This window comes from Sinocyclocheilus grahami, unplaced genomic scaffold, assembly GCF_001515645.1.
Source record: "Sinocyclocheilus grahami isolate Dianchi unplaced genomic scaffold, SAMN03320097.WGS_v1.1 scaffold765.1, whole genome shotgun sequence".
Taxonomy (NCBI): domain Eukaryota; kingdom Metazoa; phylum Chordata; class Actinopteri; order Cypriniformes; family Cyprinidae; genus Sinocyclocheilus; species Sinocyclocheilus grahami.
Window position 1 is genome coordinate 117,637 of NW_015505944.1, and position 25,122 is coordinate 142,758.

Sequence of the window (25,122 nt, forward strand, 5' to 3'; positions counted from 1 at the left end):
GAATGTCCGGCCATCTGTTCGTGATCTCAAGCTGAAGCGAACTTGGGTTCTGCAGCAGGACAATGATCCAAAACACACCAGGAAGTCCACCTCTGAATGGCTGAAGAAAAACAAAATTAAGACTTTGGAGTGGCCTAGTCAAAGTCCTGACCTGAATTCTATTGAGATGCTGTGGCATGACCTTAAAAAGGCGATTCATGCTCGAAAACCCTCCAATGTGGCTGAATTACAACAATTCTGCATAGATGAGTGGACCAAAATTCCTCCACAGCGCTGTAACAGACTCATTGCAAGTTATCGCAAACGCTTGATTGCAGTTGTTGCTGCTAAGGGTGGTCCAACCAGTTATTAGGTTTAGGGGGCAAACACTTCTTCACACAGGGCCATGTAGTTTTGGATTTTGTTTTCCCTTAATAATAAAAACCTTCATTTAAAAACTGCATGTTGTGTTCACTTGTGTTATCTTTTACTAATATTTAAATTTGTTTGATGATCTGAAACATTAAAGTGTGACAAACATGCAAAAAAATAAGAAATCAGGAAGGGGGCCAACACTTTTTCACACCACTGTATTAATGTTATATAACGTACAATGTTAACGATTTAGAAAAATAGTCTCTTATTCTCAGTTTATTTGATAAAGAATCCAGTCAAAATAGCAATATTGTGAAATAGTATTGCAGTTTGTAAAGCTGTTTTATATTGTAATATTTTCAAATGTAATTTATTGCTGTGATCAAAGCTGAATTTTCCGCATCATTACTTCAGTCTTCAGTGTCACATGATCCTTTAAAAATCATTCTAATATGATTTGCTGTTCTAAAAAAATGTTTCACAATGTTACTGTTTTTACTGTATTTTTGATTAAATAAAAGCAGTTTTGGTGCACATACTGTAAAAGACATCTTTCAAAAAAAAAAATTAGAAATTTTTTGAGAAGCAGTACATGCATATATTTTATAACTGATACTTTCTATTATAATTGAAATCTATTAACATGAACAACAATCTAAAAAATGTTCTTAGTACATAATACCTAAAGCATAGAACCTTGTTGTAGTAAGTGTTTTTTTTTATTATTAAAATTCATTAAAATGTTATTTTACGTATTTAGCAAATGCATTACTTATTTTGTCAGCATGTCATATACGTGCTATCTGACATGTAAACTAAGGTTAGTATTTGGTCTCTATTTGGTCTCGCAGCGTCGTTTTTGCAGTTACACAGTGGGTGTATTATAGCAAACTTATTTATTTTTTATGTCTGTCTTTTCATACCTGTGCAAAACCTACGAAGAAGAGCTGGTCGTTTGTCAGATTGACAGCTGGGAGTCTCTTCTCTTCACCGTTCTTCTTCACCCATGAGCGATACGCCTGCAAAACAAACAGATCTCCAAATCAGTCTGTATTATCTTTACTAAATTGAACTGCAACGCTTGCTTTACATTGAAAAGAAATAAATGTATGGTGATTTATATGTATGGCCTCGTGAACCACAGAATCTTCAATAAGACATTTCCTATGGGATGATTTTATAAAATGTAACTTCCTTCTCTAATGGCTTTAAATGACCATCCACTTCTATGGTGGACATCCACTCTCAGGCCTGTCATTTAAATTATTAAATCATTATGAATAAATAACTTGAGTGCCCATACAAGCCTCGAAAAACACTGAGAAAGAGTTTATAAGGCTGGCAAACTGTCCAGATTAGGACACGACTGGGGCTTGACGTCTGCTTCATTTCCTCAGATTTAGCCTGCACCGCTTGTTGCATATGTGTCCCTGCAGCACAAAAGCAGTCTTAAGTTGCTGGGGCATATTTGTAGTAATAGCCAACAATACATTGTATGGGTCAAAATTTTTCTTTTATGCCAAAAATCATTAGGACATTAAGTGAAGATCATGTTCCATGAAGATATTTTGTAAATGTCCTACTGTAAATATATCAAAACTTAATTTTTGATTAGTAATATGCATTGCTAAGAACTTCATTTGAACAACTTTAAAGGCGATTTTCTCAATATTTAGATTTTTTTAGCACCCTCAGATTCCAGATTTTCAAATAGTTGTATCTCGGCCAAATGTATAAATCTCAATTTTGAAAAATTGACCCTTATGACTGGTTTTGTCGCCCAGGGTCACATATGTACAATTTGGTTTTTCCAAACAATGCAAAAGCTGAAGCGTAACCTACATGATAGGCAGCTTTCAGGCCGCCGTTGTCTGCGATGTTTTCTCCCAGCGTCTGTTTGCCGTTGATGTGCTCTCCGTTGATGGTGTACTGAGTGTACTGATCGATCATGCACTCGGTGCGGTTCTTAAACGCGTCCACCGAGGAGTTCTGCCACCACGGCCGAAGGTTTCCATCTTTGTCATACTCTCTACCTGTGGAACAGAATTAAAGCATTATACAATGCAATATTGAATTGTCCTCAGCACACCAACTTTCAGAACTCAAACAGACCTTCACTGAAATGAAGCGGCAAAAATGGGTCTGCAAACAGGCATGGATTTGTTCTGTTAACCTGATGCAAGATAACGCAAAGGTTTTGCAAAGAAGCTGTGAAAAAGAAGTGCACTTAATTATATCGAGTGTACTTCAAATATTAAAGGATTCATACTGATGAAATCTGAGGGCACTTAAGTGAACTTAAAGAGAGACATTTTCATGACTGTTGTTTCTAAACACAGTAAAAATGTTGAATCAGAATTTTTATTTGACAGAATTTTGTAAACCGTGTCTTTTTTGTGCTTTAAAGTACACTTCTTTTGATGTTTTAAAACTGTAGTGTGTTATTCAATATTTCATATATTTTAAATGCACTAAATTGCAATGTCATCATCACAAATGTGTAACTGCAAATATGTTTAAATTAGTGCTGTCTAACGATTAATCGCGATTAATCGCATCCAAAATAAGTTTTTCACATAATATATATGTGTGTGTGTGTACTGTGTATATTTATTATGTATATATAAATACACACACATGCATGTATGTATTTCAGATAAATAATTTATTTTTATATATTCAATTTATTTATTTATAATATAAATTATATGAATATATAGACATATATACACGTGCATGTGTGTTTGTATTTATATATACAGTACATAATAAATATACACAGAACACACACATATATTATGTAAACAAAAACTTTTCTTTTGGATGCGATTAATCGCGATTAATCGTTTGACAGCACTAGTTTAAATATATTACATACAAGTTTCAATAGAGATTATATTAAAGTATATTTTAGTTTACCATGAATGCTTCTTCTAGTTTAGTTCAAAGATAACAGATTTATGAAACTACACATGAAGATGAAGTACTTAAAGGGATAGTTCACACACACAAAAAGAGAATTCTGTCATTATTTACTCACCCTCGTGTAGTTTCAAAAAGCTATTTTGAAAAATGTTGGTAAACAAACAGTTACTAGTAGACATTAGTATTTTTTTTTTCCCTATCATGGAAGTCAATGGCTACCAAAAACTGTTTGGTTACCAACATTCTTCTAAATATCTTCTTTTGTGTTGAACAGAAGGAAGAAACTCATACAGGTTTGGAACAACTTTAAAGAATTGTAGTTTTTGGGTGAACTGTGCCTTTAAGTGTGTCAAGAAACGTTGAGCTACAGTAATTGCGCTTAATATACATTTGTATTTTAATATATTTGAAATTAATATGCAGTTAAGTGTCAGAAAACTTTGCCTTCAGTCTCGACTCTTTTACAGTATGTCATTTCCAAATGTATTACATTAGTACAGTGTATTATTGAAGGTGGAAAGTTTAATTCTAAGAGTCAGAAAGAGGGTGGAAGATATTAACTGAAGCTAAATGTTGACTTTTTGTCGGAAGAAACAATATTATTGGGCATCAGCAGAAAACAAGCATGTACTGTATGAAGGTGAACTAACCTTGGTCATCAAAGGCATGAGTTAACTCATGTCCCATCACCACTCCAATGCCACCAAAGTTTAAAGCTCTGCGAGACACACAAATCATCAGAGTTATTACAACCTCAGGAAGAAAAACAGGTCTGTTAGTGACATGCTAACTGCTGCAGGCATGTCTGCTCACTTGGGGTGGTGCTGGGCGTAGAAGGGGGCCTGTAAGATGCCGGCGGGGAAGACGATCCCGTTCTTGGTGGGCATGTAGTATGCGTTCACCGTGGGTGGAGTCATGCTCCATCTACAGCAGTCAGAAATCAGCCGTCAGCTCACAGTACGTCTCACACGCTCCTCTCTTAACACACACTCTTACACTCACTGGTCTCTGTTGGGCGGCTTGCGCAGCTGGTCTGCCATCACTCGTGCTGAGAAGTTGTAGAAGTTGATCATATTCTGGAAGAAGTTGTCTTCTGTAACCTCGTACTACAATAAAAACACATCATGTGGCCTGTTAGCTGGTATATTTGTAATATGAATGAAAATTGACGAAACATTTACTTTAATCGGTTTATAATAATATAATATATACATCTTGGTATGTTTTTTTATTAATTTCTATTTTTGTAGTTATTTGTTTGTTTGAGTCTTCTACTCACCCAGGCTGCATTTATTTAATCATTTATTTAATACAGTAAAAACGGTAAAATTGTGAAATATTATTACGATTTAAAATAACAGTTTTCTATGTGAATATATTGTAAACTGTAATTTATTGCTGTGATCAAAGCTGTATTTTCAGCATCATTACTCCAGTCTTCAGTGTCACATTATTCTTCAGAAATCATTCTAATATACTGATTTGCTCAAGAAACATTTCTTATCAAAATATTTGTGGGAACTGTGTGATACTGATACTTTTTTCAAGATTCTCTGGAAGAAAAAAAAACTGCATTTATTTGAAAGATATTTTTGGAACAGTGTACAAGTCTTTACTGTTGGTTTTGATCAATGCATTATATTTGTATTATTTATTTCAGGAAGGAAAAAAATTAATAAAAATGTACTGCTCCAAACCTTTGAATGGTACTGTTAAATTTTATTTAATCTAATTACTAAAGCAGAATTCTTATTATTTTAAATATTCAAACAATTTAAGCTTCATTCAGTCATGCTGCAAATCATTTAAAACTGGAAAAAAGGTTTGTGATGCTAAAAACTGAAACAAAAGCCATTTGCTGACTCACCCCGTCATACACATCATCAAGCTCTTTGGAGTCCAGAATGAAGTCTGGAAATCCGATCATGTCGTAGATGGCATCCGCCTAGAGCCAGAAAAGACGCTTTATCCTGACTTTTTGGCAAGCAATGCAAAGTGTTTACAGTTAAGCTGTTTTTGCAGTCTTGAAACCACAAGTTTGGGTTATCCAGTCATGCTGCTGTCTCTGTCATTCTCACTCTCGCTCACCTTGTCCTTGGCAGCTTGTCGGGTCTGTTCATCCATCCAGTTCAAATCATCCAGTGCATCTTTGAAAGCTGTGCGGATTTCATTGATCATCCCCTCCGCCTGTGTTATGACAGAAAGATGGAGTTAAGAACTGTGTCATTTACTCTGCTGCCACAAGGTGGCGAACACCCGCCACCAATGAGAGTTTGAATCAAACATGAGGACAGAAACTTGCTGTTCAACATTCATCAGCTTTTCAAATACATATGCAGTAGTTTTTAGTCTAAACATGACATATGGTTTTACATGACTCACTATTTCTTTGCTCTGTTTGTCGAAAGTGGCTTTGACGAAAAGAGCACCCAATGCAAAACCAAGAGTGTCATCTGCGTTCCCAATGCAGGTCTGCCAGCGTGGAGTGCAGGACTGAATATGAAACAGACATATTGACAAATGAGATGCAGATGAACTTAATTGACAATCCTGAAACAAGCGATCATAAAAAACACAAAATGGGCACCAGATTTTTACTGTGGTTAAGTCAATTTGAAACATCTTCCAACTGAACAACAAATCACTGTTAAAAAAAAAAAAGACATTCCAGACTCTTTCTTTAATGGAAAACTCACATAATTCTAAAATTCTTTTTTTTCTGTCAAAATTGGCTCAACCCTCGTGTCCCTTAGGAAAAAGTGTGCCTAATTGTATTAACTTTGCACTTGTAGTGTACTTCAAATCTTTAAAAAGTATATACAAATATTTTTTTTAATTCTGTACTTAGTTAATATAATGTTAATAAAATTAAAGGCCACTTACAGTAAGTACACTTCAAAAGAGACACTTTAAAAAGTACACTTTGTAATGTTGAATTAAAGTTTCCTTTCTTAAGTGGTTTTAAAAAGCACTAAGTTCAACTAACTGCATATAATATAAATTCAAAATATAGTGAATTTGCATTTATTGCAATTAACATGCAACAAAGTGTTAGTACATTACAACATTATAAACAGTTCATTAAGTTTGCACTTAAGTATATATTTTTTTTTTAAAGTGTATTATTTCCATAATAAGAATTCATTTTAAAAGTAGACTAAAGTGAAAGTGACGTGACATGTGGCCAAGTATGGTGACCCATACTCAGAATTAGTGCTCTGCATTTACCCATCCAAAGTGCACACACACAGCAGTGAACACACACCCGGAGCAGTGGGCAGCCATTTATGCTGCGGCGCCCGGGGAGCAGTCGGGGGTTCGGTGCCTTGCTCAAGGGCACCTCAGTCGTGGTATTGAAGGTGGGAGAGAGCGCTGTACATTCACTTCCCCCACCTACAATCCCTGCCAGTACGAGAGTCGAACCCACAATCTTTGGGTTATGAATTCGACTCTCTAACCATTAGGCCACGACTTCCCCTTAAAGTCAAGTGTACTTGTTTTTCACAAGGGGGTGACTTTAAATCTATATTATTTTTCTTCCTTATAAGCAAACAAAAAGTTCAGCAGGTGCTCTAGTCTAATCTGTACAATGCACGTGAATGGGGACTGGAACCACTGAGCTGAAAAAGACCATAAATATATCAAATTAGTCCATACAACTCTGATGCTATATTTCAAGTCTTTTGAACCCATATGATTGCTTAGCATCAGAAACACACTGAAGGTTTGACTCATCAAGTTTGAATATGCATTAACGCAAATGAGAATTAGAGAGGTGTGAAAAAGATTTTCAGCGAATAATGACTCAAATTTCTGCTTATCACACAAAGCACGTAATATTGTAATATTGTGTATGGACGTTTTTTTTTTTTTTTCAAAGCTTGACAATCCTAGTACCCATTCATTTCTATTATATGAGAAAAAATATGTTTCATGAAACAGGTTTGGAACAACATGAAGGTGAGCAAATAAATGACAACAGAATTATCACTTTGGCATGAACACAATCCAACGACACACACCTTCTTAGTGCCGTAGAGGCTCTCCAGCAGCTTATCCTGAGCGTTCTCAAAGCGCTGGTCCAGACTGGACGCTCCTTTCTGCACCAGATTCCAGATCATGTAATTATTCAAAAGACTGGGAAGAAAGAGAGAGAATGCATCCACATATTGAAAAACGGGACCATTTCTGCATGTGCATTCATTTATTTATACAGTTAAAGAGTGAGACGGTGTTAAAGAAGCAGTAAAATAAATGTATTCATATTCTCAGACAGGAAGACAGAAACAGAGACAGCAAGAGAGAGAGAGAGGCTGTTATTAGCACTGGATGTTCTGATACACAATCTAAACAGACGTCTCGGAGGGGATGTCCTCTTCCTGAACTCTGATTAGCTGTAACCATGGAGACAGCCGTACCTGTGGTCGGTCTTGTTGATGAGATCCGAAACCTGTTGCAGGTATTCTTTAGCGTAGACCACCACAGGCTCAGTGTCGTTCAGCTCCAGCGGTGGCAGGACGGAGTTCAGATAATCCAGCCATTCAACTGCTGGAGCCAGCACCTATGACCGAAACAAACGGCATAATGTCAGCTGAATATTTCCATCCGAATGCACTAATAAACTGTCAGATGGACCTTTGTCACATTCGTCATAGTTGGGTTAACTTCAAGAGCAGTGAATGGGAGAGTACCACAAATATATTTTTTGCATTCCCATTTGCTCAAATAGCAAAAGAAGAACTCCACGACAGTGTTTCATGACTTTCAAAAAAAGAGAAAAAAAATGTGAAAAACTGAAAATGGCAGTCAGAAGAGAGAACAAATGTTAAATTTACCGTCCTTCCCATAGACGCTGCAAACACCCTCACATTAGCTTTTTTTTTTTTTTTTGTAATTTGACGAAGGTGATATAATACAAAGTATAGTGTTATAAATGTACATAGAAAAAAAAAAAAATCAAAATATAAGAAATAGTGCTGTCAAACAATTAATTGCGATTAATCGCATTCAAAATAAACGTTTTTGTTTGCATAATATGTGTGTGTGTTCTGTATATATTTATTATGTACAAACAAAACAAAAAAATGTTTCTGAAATATATGCATGCATGTATGTGTATTTATATATACATAAATATACACAGTACACATACGTATATTATGTGAACAAAAACTTTTATTTAGGATGTGATTAATCGCGATTAATCGTTTGACAGCACTAATAAGAAACGTTCAAGGCTTTTCGATGCTGATGACCATTAAACATGTAATCAGTCTTGTGAACAGGGTCCATTATGTTAGGAACGATTTTGGGGCATTTTGGCACCCTAAAACAAAACAAAAAAGCGAAAACCGCCCTTGCCCACCACTGACACCTGCTGGTGTGGATGCAGCATTACACAACAGCAAAAGATTTCAGCTAAGCTTTTCAGTAAAGTTTTCAATGCGCCAAAATTATTTGGACCATTTCCAAAATAAATAAATAAAAATCTAACTTTATATCTTAGAATTAAAACTTTATATGTTGCAATGTTACTTTATTTCTTAAAATATTCTCAAAATTGTGACTTCATTTCCCATAATTATCACTTTATTTCTCACAATTGTCTTTTTAGCTCACAATAGCCGGGTTTCCATCCAAAGTTGCAAATTTAACTTATGCGCAAAATTGGATTATCGCATAAAACATTTGTGAATAAGCACCGTCTCCATCCAAAGAGTCAGAGAGAAAAAAATGGTCACTTCCTGATAAACTGGTGCTAAATACCACTCAGAAAAGTAGGAGAAGCCCCTGAACATAATAATTTTCATATATAATAAACTATTTGTGCCTCAGAGCGAGCAGACGAAACATAAAAAATGCAGTCATTGATTTCAGATGTGGATGCCTGCTGTTTGGGAACGCAGTCATGCAAGAAGTTCTGGAAGGCAATTAGAAATACTTTGACGACAGACTTTGCTCAGGCATTTCAGAATCTCCATAACATTTCAGATGCTCTGCAACGAGAGTTAGTCAGGTTAATTACATAAATTACAGTTTGACATTAAATCTCGTAAGTGTTGTGTGTTGCTTTAAATGTTTTTTTTCTTTTTTTCACGTTTTTAAGTTGAAAAGTTTGAAAACTTTTTAATGTTCCAATTGCAACTTTATTTCTAGTAATTGTCACTTTATATTATAGTATCACTTTAAATCTCACAATAACACATTTTTATTTCACAGTCCTGACTCACAGAGTGAGTTTATAAATTGTGTCACACTTTGTGACTTGCAATTTGTCGTAATTGTCACTTTATATCTTACAATTGCAACTTTATATCTCACAAGGTGACTTTATATCACTCATGATTATTTTACTCTCCAGTTGAAACTTCAGGAACGGGGGGTACGATAATCAAGTGAGTAGTATTTGTGAAGGGGCAATGCACTTCAATAAATATTTTTGCAAGCCACCAATATATAGAGTGCTCCTTTTAATTTTGATAAATTTTCATTTTTCCATAACCTTGGCTGTGAGAGCTCTGCTCGTTTTGATACTTTCCCTTAAATTATTTCTCTTTCAGCCATGAAAAGGACACAGAATGCATGTTCGGATTCGCTCTCGCACAAAACGCTCAAATAATCAGCAGGCTAGAGCCAATAACCCGCATGTTTGCATTCCTTCTAGCCTCTCTGCCCTTGGGTGTAATACAGCACAGACCTCCATCGCAAACACACAGCTGAACGCCTCACTCAGCACACAGCCCTCATCTCCACTGTGGATTTATAGTAGATGAAAACAGATTAGCTGACTAAAATGGACTGTTTTCTCTCTCTTATGGTTATGAGAAGCTGTGTTGTTTTTTAATAAACTCCAAAACCAAGTGAACCCTTGAGGATGCTCTGCATAAAGATGTGCGAAATAAGAACTGACTGCTGCAAGTCTTGGCTATGAGAGTTGATATACAAAAATTAATAAATAAAAAAAATCATGCAATCAAGCACCTTTAAAGCTAAAGTGAGTATTTTTTCTGTTAAAATAAGGGCTGTCAAACTCAACATATTAACATATGAGATAATTAATATGTTTCACGCAGCTAAATTAACATATGTATTCAATTTCACTTTATATATCAATCCTTCTGTATGTTTAACACAAACTGCTACGGATCTGGCAGGAACTGATCGCAGGACACACTAGTAAATGCTGGAAACAATGCATTTTCACATAGATCTTCGTGTAAAGGGATCTTTACGCATCTGAGATTAAGTCCATAAAGTGTGCGCAAAGGTGTTTCTTATTGAATTACTGTTGTGTTCCAGCACATTCTGCTAAAGTTGAAGAAATCAAATCTGTTGTTTTTTTGTTGCAAGCAAGAAGAGTAAAGAGCGCTGCTATAAATTCACAAATCGTAGAACCTAAAAATGACATATGCATGTTATTTTGTTTTATTTCTCAAATAAGAACTCAGCATGCTAAGTCAAATGTAAGAATCCTCCTGGGTGTCACCACACATCTGAGCTGCACGGCTGCCAGAGACGTTTGCTCATCACACACATGGGAACAGTGAAATGAATGTATAATGTATCGGGCTTAAGCGTGGAGGCAGTGGAATGAAGAACTGCTGGTAATTTTGTAGCAATTCTGTTAAATGGTTTTCTTACCAATTTCTCAAGAATTTGAAATATACTATAAATAATATTCTATAAATGAAGAAAACATAAAAACGCCACAATTGTATATTCACATAATTAACTGATGTCTGTTTAATTGTGTAAAACAACTAGACAAAATTGGTCTTATTCAAAAGGTGCATATAGATTGGCCTTGTTCCCTTAATACTGACAGCGGACAATTTAATCAGTGAGCGATCAGCTGTCACAGCCACCCCTCCACCTCACTACTTCACTGTACAGTTGCTCAGCAACTGTTGCCACGGAAATCACAGGAGCCTTCACAAAATAAAAGTTTCCAGGTGCTCAAAAAAAAAAAATCTTAATAATTAAATTATGGGAAAAAGCCAGAAGACACACACAAAAAGAATGAATAGTGATATGCAGAGAAGGATGAAGGAAAAAAGAGAATCGGTTGCGTTCTATTGAGCCAAGATGAGAATGAGATAGATAGATATATAGATAGATAGATAGATCTATTTTCCAACTCCCCTAGAGTTAAACAGTTGAGTTTTACCGTTTTCGAATCTATTCATCCGATCTCCGGGTCTGGCGGTAGCACTTTTAGCTTAGCTTAGCATAGATCATTGAATCTGATTAGACCGTTAGCATCTCGCTCAAAAATGACCAAAGAGTTTCTATATTTTTCCTATTTAAAACTTGACTCTTCTGTCTGTAGTTACATCGTGTACCAAGACTGACGGAAAATGAAAAGTTGCGATTTTCTAGGCCGATATGGCTAGGAACTATACTCTCATTCCGGCGTAACGTAACCAACGTGACCACCTGCTTGCACAGGGAGCGTGCTAGGGACTACTTTCAGGCGCTGCGTAATATCATTGCGCCTGCTGTGTTCCTTGATTATTACGCCAGAATGAGAGTATAGTTCCTAACCATATCGGCCTAGAAAATTGCAACTTTTCATTTTCCGTCGGTCTTAGTACATGATGTAACTACAGACAGAAGAGTCAAGTTTTAAATAGGAAAAATATAGAAACTCTTTGGTCATTTTTGAGCGAGATGCTAACGGTCTAATCAGATTCAATGATCTATGCTAAGCTAAGCTAAAAGTGCTACTGCCAGACCCGGATATCAGCTGAATGGATTCGAAAATGGTAAAACTCAACTGTTTAACTCTAGGGGAGTTGGAAAATGAGCCTATTTTCAAAAATAATGGAGTGTTCCTTTAATGTTTTTGGTCTTGGCGGAATAGATCTGCTATGCTGCTGCTGAATTGCTGCTGCTGTTGGTTATTGCTGTAGTTGTAGATTATTGCTGCTGCTGCAAGCAAGTACAGGAACGTGCTACTGCCAATGCATATGGCGATATGGTGCCGTGAGTATTTAAGACATACTGCTGCTGCACAAATAGCATATAAAATAACCCATAGCAGATCTATACAGGTGGAGCTGGGGAAGGTGGAGGGTTTCAGAGAAACTGCGCTGCAGGAATCTCAAGTGAATGCTAGCCAGCTATAAATGCGAGGAGTAAGCTCAGTGGCTGCATATGCAGCATGAACCAATCAGCTTGTGCAAAGTCGTTTAACTCTCTGAATATCATCAGTTACGTTAACAACCTGTCAGCCTGCGCCATCTAGAGTTTCATGACTGAACTATATAGATAGAACGATAGATAGATAGAATGACAGATAGACAGATAGATAGATAGATAGATAGATAGATAGATAGATAGATAGATAGATAGAGTGAAAACAGACTCACAGCACTGTATATTATTCATGAACTCTCTCTTCTTGTATCTCATACAAACACCTTTAATAAGCAATATGTGTATAACACACTCATTATTATGATTTAATGATTCAAACTAATGATCCCAAGCCTTCAGCTCAGAACTTCTGAGCCTCATCAGCACACTTTCATGTGTTTACCGCAGCACTTCTCCAAACCCAGTGAACCCCTCAGGAGGCTGCACACACACCTGCAGATCAGCTATGGTTATCTTATGGTAGAGCTTCTCCTCGTCCCGCCGCTCGTCCTGAGGCACTGTGATGTTAGCCAGTGCCGTCTCGAAGTCCAAAATCTTCTGCATCTGAACTCGGGTGGAATTCTTGTCTCCTCCTAACAACAATCCCAACTCGACCATGTAATCCAGGTAAGCCTTCAACACCTAAACACACACAAACCAGCACAGACAGCATTAGACATGGACTGAAAGCTGCAAAAGACTCAAAGCTCTTGACATTCCAGTGTAAACTGAGACTTTAAGTTCTGCTTCATACCTTCTCATTGGTCTTGTTGAGGTAATAATCTCGGGATGGGAGGAAGAGTCCTGATTGGTCAACCTGAGGAAACAGGAAGTTTACACAGGTAATTAAACACCAGAGACGCGATAAATACGACAAATACAATCAAACAAACCCTTTCAGCAGAATTTATTAAAGTTAATACAGTGAGTAAATGTACCTGAATGACATTACTGTTGGAGTTTTTGGGATCGACGCTGACACCGACAGTGAAGAAGGGCTGAGCTCTGTAGGGTCCAGAAACTATCTTTAAAACATCCAGAAAGTTGTCTTTGTCCCAGGACTCTGTGATGTTCCAGCCCCCTATCTACACACACACACAAAGAAAAACATCAGTTTTTGCAAAAAGACTAAGGTGGTACTTATTGTGGACTTAACATGAAATAAAAAATTGACCCTATTTACATTATTTATATCTGTTTCTTGACATATTGTGCATGATTCTTCATCATTTTGGGATAAACGTGCCCACCAAATGTGTAAATGTAAAACCAAGGCTTGGAGCAAAAATGTCCAAGGTATTTAAAATGCGGGGGCTACAAATGCCCACATACAGTGAATCATCTTTTTTGCCCATAGATATATTATCTAATATACAGTACTTCATTTATGTTTCATATTGTGAATGTGCAGAATGTGAAGAAAACTTAACATGATTTCAAAATTTGAAACAATGATTGCATTCAGATTTGCATATTTTGAGTTTGAGTTAAAAAGACAAAGGGAAAATAAAAGAATGAATGAATACCTATATATATATATATATATATATATATATACACACAGTATATATATAAAATTTAAAAAAAAACTCTCCACAATTGATGGCTAATTCACATTCAGGTCTCTCTCTCCATTCTCATATGGAAAGCCAAAGTTCCAACTCACATTGGTTTTCTTGCTGAATTATGTCAAATTATGAAAGTAACATGAGCTGCGGTACGAATGCCATTTCATTCTAATTTTCAAATGACTAGACCAAAAGTATTTAGTTATGCAAGTGTGAAAAAAAGGCAACAACTTGAGGAACATGACTCTGATGAGTTCAGGCCAACACCACATTAAAGCCAATTAACTCTGTCTCACCTCTGAGAATAAAGCTATTCTTGGCTCTCTGCAAAACTATTCGCTCTATCCCTGTGATCCTGATGACACGAGATGACAGAAAGAGCGGCAGAATGAGAGAAATACAGAAGAGAAGAGCAGCGTTTGTGTTGAAAAGATCATCAGAGGCACTGTAGATTTTCGTCCTCCATCTTCCTAACCATACCTCTTTTAAACCTCGCAGGAGGCAGCTGTGTGTGGGGAGGCTGTAAATTAGCAAGATGAAGTGCTGTTTGACATTACTGCTTTGTGTCTGTAACATGGATTAATCTTTCAGGTCTGTGCCGAGGGTTAGTTTCAGAGCTTTCTTCTTCAAAATGGCTGATTCAGAGAGATAGAAGAGTATGAAAACGTCTCTCGCTGAAGGATGTCTACATAATTTCAAGGCTCGCTGATTTTAAACCGAGAGGAATTGATAGTGTCGGTGCTCAGTTCAAATAAAGGAGTCTATTTTTAGGAGATGCACAGAAAAGCAATCAAAAAAACTTAATCAAGCATCAAATTAAATCAAAGGTCATGCAACAAAATTGCTGTTTTTGTGTCCCTCATTAACATATGTAAAATGACTGCAAATGAATAGGAATACACAGGAAAAAAATGTTAAAAATATTACAGAAATGTACTGACACTGAGTTTGCACTGTTTATCCTCCACACCAGAGGGGGCGGCACAGAAACACTCACCTTTGCAATCAAGTCGATGAGTGGTTGGGCTCCAAGCTCTTCTATTCGCTGTTCATTAAGACAGGAAAGGTAGTAGGACTGTGTCTTCCTCTCTGCTTCACTGCTTGAGTTAAAGGTGCCATTTTCTACAGGAACACATAGGACATTGCATTTGAGTTGCATCACAAAATGGTAACATTTGTTAAGTAAAAGTTTCAGAGAGGTCCTATGATGCCCTTCTTACAAAACGTAACATAAGTCTCAGGTGTCCCCAGAATGCGTCTATAAAGTTCCAGCTCAAAATACACCACAGATCATTTACTATTCTATGCTGTAAATACACATTTCTTGGGTGGAAGCAAAAGCATGCTGTTTTAGGCCATGTCCACACGTACACGGGTGTTTTTATAAATTGAGTTAAATTTTAAAAAATCTCCGTCCACATGAAAACACAAACGCATGCTGTGAAGCACTGTCAAGAGCATGCCAAACCAACAGGTGGTGATATAATCTCAACCGTAAAGCCATGTTGGCCAATCAGAAGCCTGAAAAAGTTTTCAGTAGGCAGAGATAACAGCGCAGGCTCCGACGTCACAAGCCAAAATCTCCGGTTTCGCTGTCTACACGATAACACTGCAACCAGACTTTTTGAAAATCTTCACCCTGGCAGGCGTTTCCAAAAATGTTCGGTTTCAGTGAACTGGTGCTGCGTTTGCATGTGGACGAACGGCCAAACCGTGTAGAAAAAGCTGCGGTTTAAAAATAACCGTGTTCGTGTGGACAGGCCTTAGTGTGTCTCTCTTTAAATGCAAATAAGCTGCTGCTGCCCCCCCTCCCCTCCCTTTTCTGAAGAGGGCGGAGCCTTTACAGCACAACAACAAACAAAACATCTGTTTGTTTTTGATTATCATCTCTCTATCGTGAAAATGTAAATTATGAGAAACTCAGAATTGCAAAACATAAATTCAGAATTCTGACTTTCTTGCAATTTCGAGTTTCTCGCAATTGTTTTTTTCCTCCACAAAATAAAAAAGTATACTGCAACTTTTTATTTAAAATTCTTTTTGATAAGTTTTCTGCTCAGATGTACAATTCTGTTTATATCTCGCAATTTTGAATTTGTCTCGCAATTCTGACTTTATATAATAAAAAAGTCAGAATTGTGAAATAAAAAGCGGCAAATACATTTTTTGTTTTAATTCGTTTTTTTAATCCCATGGTGAAAACAAGCTTCCAGACAATGCTCCTTCGGTCACTGTATGCATTCACCAAAATGTTCTTCAAAATCACTACTTTTGTGTTTGAAACGATGACAATTTTCATATTCTTTTGGCACTTGGATGCTAAAGCAAAACTGTCCCTCACAGTAATAAAAGACAGGACATGAAGGACGAGAGAAAGGAAACAAAAACATCACATAGTTAAGGGGTGCAGCTTGGAGCACCATCGTTAGGGTAAACAAACATGACAGCAGGGAGAACAACTTGCACTGGGTCAACGCACAGGGTCATGAAACCGCCAAATGAGTTTCTCCAGCTGCCTTTCAAGCTTACACAATGGTGCCCTCTGATTGGCTCCCATCACGATGCTTACAGTTATGGTAAGTAAACAGAGGCAATGCAGTGCAGGTAAATGGAGTCCGAACTGGAAGGACTGCAACAAAGGGTCCTGCCATCCATCTTTTTAATGTCACGTCCATGACAGCTGCCTCGCGCGACAAAACGTGACGACATGCAGACGCCATTGGCAAGCCAAACGAGCAGGGTGGTTTTCATCCTCAATAACTTCTGCCATCAGTCGCAGTCAAAACACTGTGCGTCACAGCTGCCAGCGGGACGACAGGCAGAGGGGAAAAGCACTGCCACTGTCATACTAACTTCATTCACATGAGAAATGGCAAAATTAAGTGGAAGGGACCAGAACAGGTGACTGACAGTGCTGGGTGCAAATTGGACTCAACAGAGAAACGACCAGTGAGGGCCACCCTGTAAGTACACCATGCAGGTTTACACAACATACTGTGAAAAACACGCCTCTACCTATTTTTTTGTAAAACTCCAAAAATGTGCCTATACATACAATTCACTGCAGTTTACAGTTGAAATATTCACTAGTGGCCCCAACAACTTCTATTCCTTTCCAAATTAATTATGATTACAGCGGTAGATTATTGATTAATAAAGACTTATTTTTTGCACAGTTCCTTGCACAATACTACGTTATGATCTCTTCTCTTTCTTTCTTTTATTTATTGAGCACTTTCACACAACCGGCCATTGGCCAAAGTGCTGTACAATATGTAAACACATGATAAAACAGTCTCAAACTTAAAACACAACACTAAAACCACAATAAAATAACAGTGAAATAAACTCCACAATTTCAATAGAAATGTCTATACCCCATTAAATACACTTAATGCAAGGAAGTATTCCTTAAGCTTGTGTTTAAAAACTCTTAGTGTGGGAGCTGATCTGAGAGAAAACGGTAATTCATTCCAGAGCTATCGCTACAAAAACTCGATCAAATCTCGAATCATCAAAGCCAGCTGGTCAGCTGACCTCATTCATATCATATCATGATTTGAAAACACTTACCGTAGTTCAGGATTTGTAAGTTATTACATTTCGATGTTTGGATCACATAATCAGCTGCATATGTATGGCTTTTCTGACATGGTAAACTTGCTCTGTAGCGCACCCGGTATAGCATTGGACTTGTGATGTGGAGCACTCAGGTAAGAGACCCGTGAAACAGAAGTTGATAAAAGAGCTCAAAGACATATAGAAGCAAGCTAAAATGGCACAGATGCTTCAGCAAATGCATTCTCCTCTCACATTTGCTTTTGTTAGTTCTGTTTTGCATAAAACGTGTGTGTGTGTGTGTGTGTGTGTGTGTTAGAGAGAGAGAGAGAGAAAGTGGTTTGCAGACAATTTCCATTTTTTTCCATTTTTTTAATCTTTAAAATATATTTTGACAAAATTACTTCACTGCTTTTTCATCATAGAAAACAAATTTTTCTATTTTCGATGTACATGTTGCCACTTGGTAATATTATTAGGAAATACGGGATTAGTTTCCACTGTTATGCCGATGATACTCAACTATATATCTCAACAAGACCAGATGAAACTTCTAAATTATCTAAGCTAACGGAGTGTGTTAAAAATGTAAAAGAATGGATGACCAATAATTTTCTCCTATTAAATTCGGATAAGACAGAGATATTACTTATTGGACCAAAAGACAGTACGCCGAATCTCGTGGATTACAATTTGCAACTAGACGGATGCACGGTTACCTCCTCTACAGTCAAAAATCTGGGTGTTATATTAGAAAGCAACTTGTCTTTTGAAAATCATATTTCCCATGTTACAAAAACGGCATTCTTCCATCTTAGAAACATTGCCAAGTTACGAAACATGATACCTGTTTCTGATGCAGAAAAGCTAGTTCATGCATTCATGACCTCAAGACTGGACTATTGTAATGCACTGCAAGGTGGTTGTCCTGCATCTTCAGTAAACAAGCTACAGGTAGTCCAAAATGCAGCGGCTAGAGTCCTTACCAGGTCAAGAAAATATGTTTGAGACTGAGCGCGGATTGTGTGCTCCACTAATATAGATCAGTGGTGGTGCGCGAAACCTGCGGCAATGACTAAAAAAACTGCACAATACAAGCACTATTTAACCGGAGCGAATGAGACGTGTGTGAGAGAGAAGGGGTCGTCGGAGAGAAGAGAGCGAGAATGCGCGGCTGACGTTATTGCCTGTGCCGCTGGTAACAAAACAGATCGGCTCGAAATCGGAAAGAAGGGAGACTGACCGATCGATCACCGATCCGGACTGATCATGAGGAAAATCGGCCGATTCCGATCCCTGGCCGATCAATCGGTGCATCTCTACTTAAGAGTAATTGTAAATGTTGTGTTTATAGTGTAACAGAAGAGATACACTTTATCTTTATACATCTCAACTAAGAAAAGAGGAACACACAGGGGTTTGAACAAAAAGATAATAGCACACAAATGATGAGTCGCAAATATGCACTCACCAACCCTCTCTTGAACACACAATTATGCCTGTCATCGTGACCTTTGATTGGTGCTCTTAGTTGTTGTCATGGCAATACACCTCACACTTCTTCGGAGGAGGAATAATTCACTCTTCTCTTTGTGTTTTACACACATCTGTGTTGTGTGAAAGAGAGATGGCGTAGTTAATCTACAATATGATCCTTCAAGCAAACAAGTTGCAAATCTCTGAACCAGCTCTTCTTAGTATCACATTGCCCTCTGTTCTTGCTCATTTGTCTTTTCCGCAGTATTTTCTCCTCCTAACAGTGCAAATACATTAAGAAACAGGAGGCAGGAATATTCAAGTAATAAATTCTCAGGGGAACAGTGGCAGTCCAATTACCAGTCAGCAGGTCTAATCTAGAGGGAGGAGACATGGTGAGAGAGAAATGAGCTTTGGCACGACTCACTGCTCATCGAGCAGAATTCAGAGCTGATCTCGTTCCGTTTCCAGAATTTGCTTGTGTTTGTCTGTGTTTGCTGGGCAAAAGGTGACAGTCAGCCTGGTGCATTGGCACAAAGCGCTCATTTGTCTTTTTCAGAGGTGCTCTGTGTGAGGGCAAAGCACACTGTACTGCTTTGCAAGTGCATACACTTACAAACACATAATCTGACTTTACGACTCTCCGCTTTTGTTTTTGTTTAAAGAATAATGTACTCTCAATTTGGTGTGTCATCAATCCTTTCATTCTTTCCATTTTAGTCACTGAACTATTCATATGTTTGTTGGGCTGTTTAAAAAAAAGTAGCCTCTACTGGTTGACACATTTCTCCCATTATACAGCATCCCACGCAGCCCATATTTTAATATGCAGAATTAATTTCACCATATTCAAATAGAAAACATCTGCAACAATAGGAATGTAATAAATATGACAGTAAAGTATGATATTGTTATTATTATTTTTAATAAATTAATTTATGCAAATGCCGTGGAGAGTATACAAACATATCATAAACTTGGTTGTGGGTTTTTATGACTTTTATAAGTCAGTAAGTAGTGACCTAGTAACCACCCCATAACAAACTAGTAACACTCTACCTGTCACCCTAAACACCTTAGCAAATCACCAAGCAATGCTCTAGAAACCATCCAAAAAACTATAGCAACCACCCAGAATACCCTGGCAACCGCTTAGCAATGACCTGGCAACCAGAACACTCTAGCAACTTCGAAGCCTCACCCTGCCAACCAGCTAAAATGCCCTAGTAGCTACCCAACCAGAACACCATAGCAACCACCTAGTAACCACTCAGAGCAGCGTGAACACCTAACAATCCCCTGGCAACCAACCAGAACACCACAGCAACCACCAATGCACAGGCAACAACCCAGAACAACCTAGCATCACCCTACAAAGCACCTAGCAACACTCTGGCAACCAACCATAACACACTAGCAAACAACCAGCAAGCAACCACCCAGAAAACCACTGAAACTACCTAGCAATGCTAACCTAGATACATTCTAGCAACCAACTATATAGCACCCTATTAATGCCCTGGCAACCAACCAGAATGCCCTTGCAACACCCTGGCAACCACCCAGCAACATCCTAGCAACCACCTAGCAATGACTTTTATGAGTCAGTAAGTAGTGACCTAGTAACCACACCATAACAAACTAGTAACACTCTACCTGTCACCCTAAACACCTTAGCAAATCACCAAGCAATGCTCTAGAAACCATCCAAAAACTATGGCAACCACCCAGAATACCCTGGCAACCGCTTAGCAATGACCTGGCAACCAGAACACCCTAGCAACTACTAAGCATCACCCTGCCAACCACCTAAAAGACCCTAGTAACTACCCAACCAGAACACCATAGCAACCACCTAGTAACCACTCAGAACAGCGTGAACACCTAACAATCCCCTGGCAACCAACCAGAACACCACAGCAACCACCAATGCACAGGCAACAACCCAGAACAACCTTGCATCACCGTACAAAGCACCTAGCAAACAACCAGCAAGCAACCACCCAGAAAACCACTGAAACTACCTAGCAATAGTGTTGTCACGGTACCAAAATTTCAGTATTCGGTACCAATACTAGTGAAAATCCACGGTTGTCGGTACCAATTTCGGTACTAAAGCAAAACACAAAAACATGCTAATTAAAAAAATTGGACTATAATTTAATTTAATCCAAACTGTGTGCATATTTAATTTTAAAGGGCTTTTAAACCTTCTAGAGTTATTTAGCCAAGAATAACAACTAACTTGTTAGCTAAAAAAAAAAAAAAAAAGCCCAGAACTGCTTTTCTGACTGGTATGACACAAACAATGTTAACCATTTGTACATTCTCTAACATGCATATTTTAGATTCACAATTCATTTAAAAGCCTCTGGTGTGTAAAAATAGTAAATATCATCATGCCCTCCTGTTTTTTTACCCTAATAAAAGTTATAGGAGCATTAAATAGTTAATAAAGAAACTTCATTCTAATGCTCATTATATTAGCGTTAGCCACGCTTATGCTAACGATTAACTTCTCTACGAACAGCGATGTTCATTTCAATCTGACATTCAAATTAAAATATTGAATAATATTCATAACAGAAGCGGTGTTTCCCACAGACTTGCACCCTATTTGTGGCGCCATATATATGCAAGTTCATTCTCTGCCAGCAGGAGGCGCTTGTAGAGCGGGAGAGATAGAGGTTTCCCCGGTAACGGCTGTAATCAAAGCAGCGCACCGCTCACAAACGCTGCTCATGCATTACAAGCAAGATGAAATGAAAATGACATCCATATTTTTCTGAAGACAGTCAGTTTCCTTCAGAAATACAGTGATATATAAACACCTGCTGGTTTGGGTTTCGAGTGCTCATGTTTATTCAACGAAATCAAAGCCTTTTTGCTATTTATGGCAATGAGTTTTGATATTGTGGCGGGCCGCCACAAATAAATCAATGTATGGGAAACACTGAAAATAATACAAATTAAAATGAAACTTACTTGCTTACACTTTTTCATTTGATCTGGGTGTCTTTAAAGTGTTTTGTTAGTTTGGTGTGTTTTGCACCGGGTTTCGGTTTCGAGTGCTCATGTTTATTCAACGAAGTCAAAGCCTTTTTGCTATTTATGGCGATGAGTTTTGATATTGTGGCGGGCCGCCACAAATAAATCAATGTATGGGAAATACTAAATATAAAAAATTTAAATGAAACTTACCTGCTTGAACGCTTTCATTTGATCCGGGTGTCTGTCTTTAAAGTGTTTTGTTAGTTTGGTGCGTTTCCTCATTTTGAGGTCGCCATGTCTCAGTGCTTTTATGAAGAGAGCGCATCTGCGCACCTTTCGGATAGCGCATCAAGAACCGGGTTGACCGGGTAGGCCTAGTCGGTACCACCAGTACTTAAGAAAACCTGGTACCGTAACGTTTTCATTTTTTTAGTACCGACTTGGTACCAAAGTACCGGGTCTTTTGACAACACTACCTAGCATTGCTAACCTAGCTATGTTCTAGCAACCTACTATATAGCACCCTATTAATGCCCTTGCAACCAACCAGAATACCCTTGCAACACCCTGGCAACCACCCAGCAACCACCTAGCAATGCCCTGGCATCCACCCAGAACACTATAGTAAAATCCTAGCAACACTCTGGTAATCACCCATAACTCCCTGGTAACCATCTAGCAACCAACCAGAACACCATAGCAATCGCCTAGTAACCAATCAGAACAGTGCAAACACCTAGCAATGCCCTGGTAACTCCATATTTAACTCCATTAGTTATAACTGCATTTGATCTTTTTTGCAATATAGAATCCCTGGATGGAGTGTGATGTCATGTCCTGTTGTCCATATTCACTGTGGAGCCAAAATAATTTCACAATCTTACAATCTAGTGTGAGCACATACTTTATCCCTTCACTCATTCTCAACATGTTCTTCCTTTCTGTCTCTCTCTCTCTCTCTCTCTCTCTCTCTTTCTCTGTTCTCTGACCAGGTCATTAGTGAATGCTCTTCATTTACTGTTCACTGGAGCGCTGCGTTCACCTCGTGCTGCACACACACTCACCCAATCACACGCACACTCAAGAACCCCAATCCACAGAAGATGGCTCATATATCTGAGAGTAATATGAGATCAAAAATATGTTCATGTAAGGCGAGTTTTATTAAATGTGCAGAAGGGTGAGAGAAGTGTGTCATGTGATTGGATGAATCTGGCTGCGGGGGTGATGCAACACACAGAGTCAATGTGATGGAGTGTCATCAGGGCAAAACAGCTGCTGGGACCCCAGTGTAAGAGCACATTCATTAGACAGAGAGAGAGTTTGGTCAAAGCCAGCGCATTACAACAGCTTATTAAATAAAACAAGTAAAATAGAGCAACAATTAGAGAGAGTTCTCTGTTCTCTGACCAGGTCATTAGTGAATGCTCTTCATTTACTGTTCACTGGAGCGCTGCGTTCACCTCGTGCTGCACACACACTCACCCAATCACACGCGCACTCAAGAACCCCAATCCACAGAAGATGGCTCATATATCTGAGAGTAATATGAGATCAAAAATATGTTCATGTAAGGCGAGTTTTATTAAATGTGCAGAAGGGTGAGAGAAGTGTGTCATGTGATTGGATGAATCTGGCTGCGGGGGTGATGCAACACACAGAGTCAATGTGATGGAGTGTCATCAGGGCAAAACAGCTGCTGGGACCCCAGTGTAAGAGCACATTCATTAGACAGAGAGAGAGTTTGGTCAAAGCCAGCGCATTACAACAGCTTATTAAATAAAACAAGTAAAATAGAGCAACAATTAGAGAGAGGAATGAAGCAATGCATTCAAACGCAAATGAGACTACATTAGCATTTCCTGTAGGGAACACTAGAGCTTGCAAGGCAAATAAATAAACAATAAAAGTTCAATCAATAATAATATATATATATATTTTTTTTTTTGCAGTGCCTTGGAAACCACCTAGAACATTGTAGCAACCAATATACAAACGCCATGGCAACCACCCGGAACAACCAACAAGCCACTTGGAGTGCTCTGATAACTAATCAAAATATCCTAGCAACCATTCAGCAACACCCTGGCAATCATTAAGAACTACTGCCATAGCAACCACATGGCAGCACCTTGGTAACTGCCCAGAACACTGTAGCGACCATCTAGAAACTCTGTGGCAACCACCCAGAACAACCTAACAATTACTTGCAGTGATCTGGCATCCACTTAGAATATCCTAGAAACCATTTAGCAACACCCTAGAAACCATCAAGAATACTAAAGCAATCACTCAGCAACACTCTAGCAACCATCGTGAACACTTTAGCAACCACTCAGCAACAGCCTAGCAATCATCAAAAACACTATAGCAACCACTCAGCAAGAACGTCAAGAACAATGTAGCAACTAACTAGCAGCACTTTTCAAACTGTCCAAAACACTCTAGCAAAATACATAGCAATACCCTAGCAGCTACTCAGAACACCCTAGCAACCACCGAGCATCACCCTAGCAACTTCTCAGAACAGCAAGCAACCACATTGTAATGCCCAGGGAAACAGAAAGAAAGCCCTAGCAACAACCTGGCAATCAGTAAGGACTATGCACATAGCAACCAAATAGCAGCATCTTAGCAACTGCCCAGAACACTCTAGTGATCATCTAAAAACACCCTGGCAGCCAACCATCAAGAACACTATAGCAACCACATAGCAATACCCTGGCAACCATCAAGATCTATGTACAGTAGCAACTTCCTAGCAGCACTTTGGAAACCATCCAGAACGCTAAGACCTAGCAACACCCTGGCAACTACTCAGAACACCATGGCAACCACCTAGCATCGTCCTAGCAACCTCCTCTCAGAATACTTTAGCATTGTGCACAGGCAAAAATCACTCTACAAATGTTAAAGTTGTAGGTCGCACTTTATATTTGGTCGCCTTAACTGCCATGTACTCCTGTAATCATTTGGTACAATGCACTTATTGTGTACATACATGTTTTTACATTGTACTTATATTTTAGAAAATACCTGCATGTAATGACATCTGTAATTACATTTATAATTACACTGTTGACCTATCCCTTACACCTTAACCCACCCTTAA

General features: G+C 38.2%; 1 protein-coding gene across 2 annotated transcripts in view; it reads right to left on the reverse strand.

Annotated features, from left to right (window-relative positions):
* Positions 1-25,122, reverse strand: part of ece2b (endothelin converting enzyme 2b) — a 70,503-nt gene that overhangs the window by 3,254 nt on the left and 42,127 nt on the right. For both annotated transcript variants that reach the window (XM_016245716.1, XM_016245717.1), the window contains 14 exons: positions 14,983-15,107; positions 13,356-13,502; positions 13,172-13,234; positions 12,871-13,059; positions 7,698-7,840; positions 7,302-7,416; positions 5,662-5,772; positions 5,368-5,466; positions 5,147-5,224; positions 4,282-4,385; positions 4,093-4,203; positions 3,930-3,997; positions 2,197-2,387; positions 1,278-1,373 (listed from right to left, as the gene is read on the reverse strand). In XM_016245716.1, the coding sequence (XP_016101202.1) occupies positions 1,278-1,373; positions 2,197-2,387; positions 3,930-3,997; positions 4,093-4,203; positions 4,282-4,385; positions 5,147-5,224; positions 5,368-5,466; positions 5,662-5,772; positions 7,302-7,416; positions 7,698-7,840; positions 12,871-13,059; positions 13,172-13,234; positions 13,356-13,502; positions 14,983-15,107 (1,640 nt within the window). The remainder of the gene's footprint in view (positions 1-1,277; positions 1,374-2,196; positions 2,388-3,929; positions 3,998-4,092; positions 4,204-4,281; positions 4,386-5,146; positions 5,225-5,367; positions 5,467-5,661; positions 5,773-7,301; positions 7,417-7,697; positions 7,841-12,870; positions 13,060-13,171; positions 13,235-13,355; positions 13,503-14,982; positions 15,108-25,122) is intronic.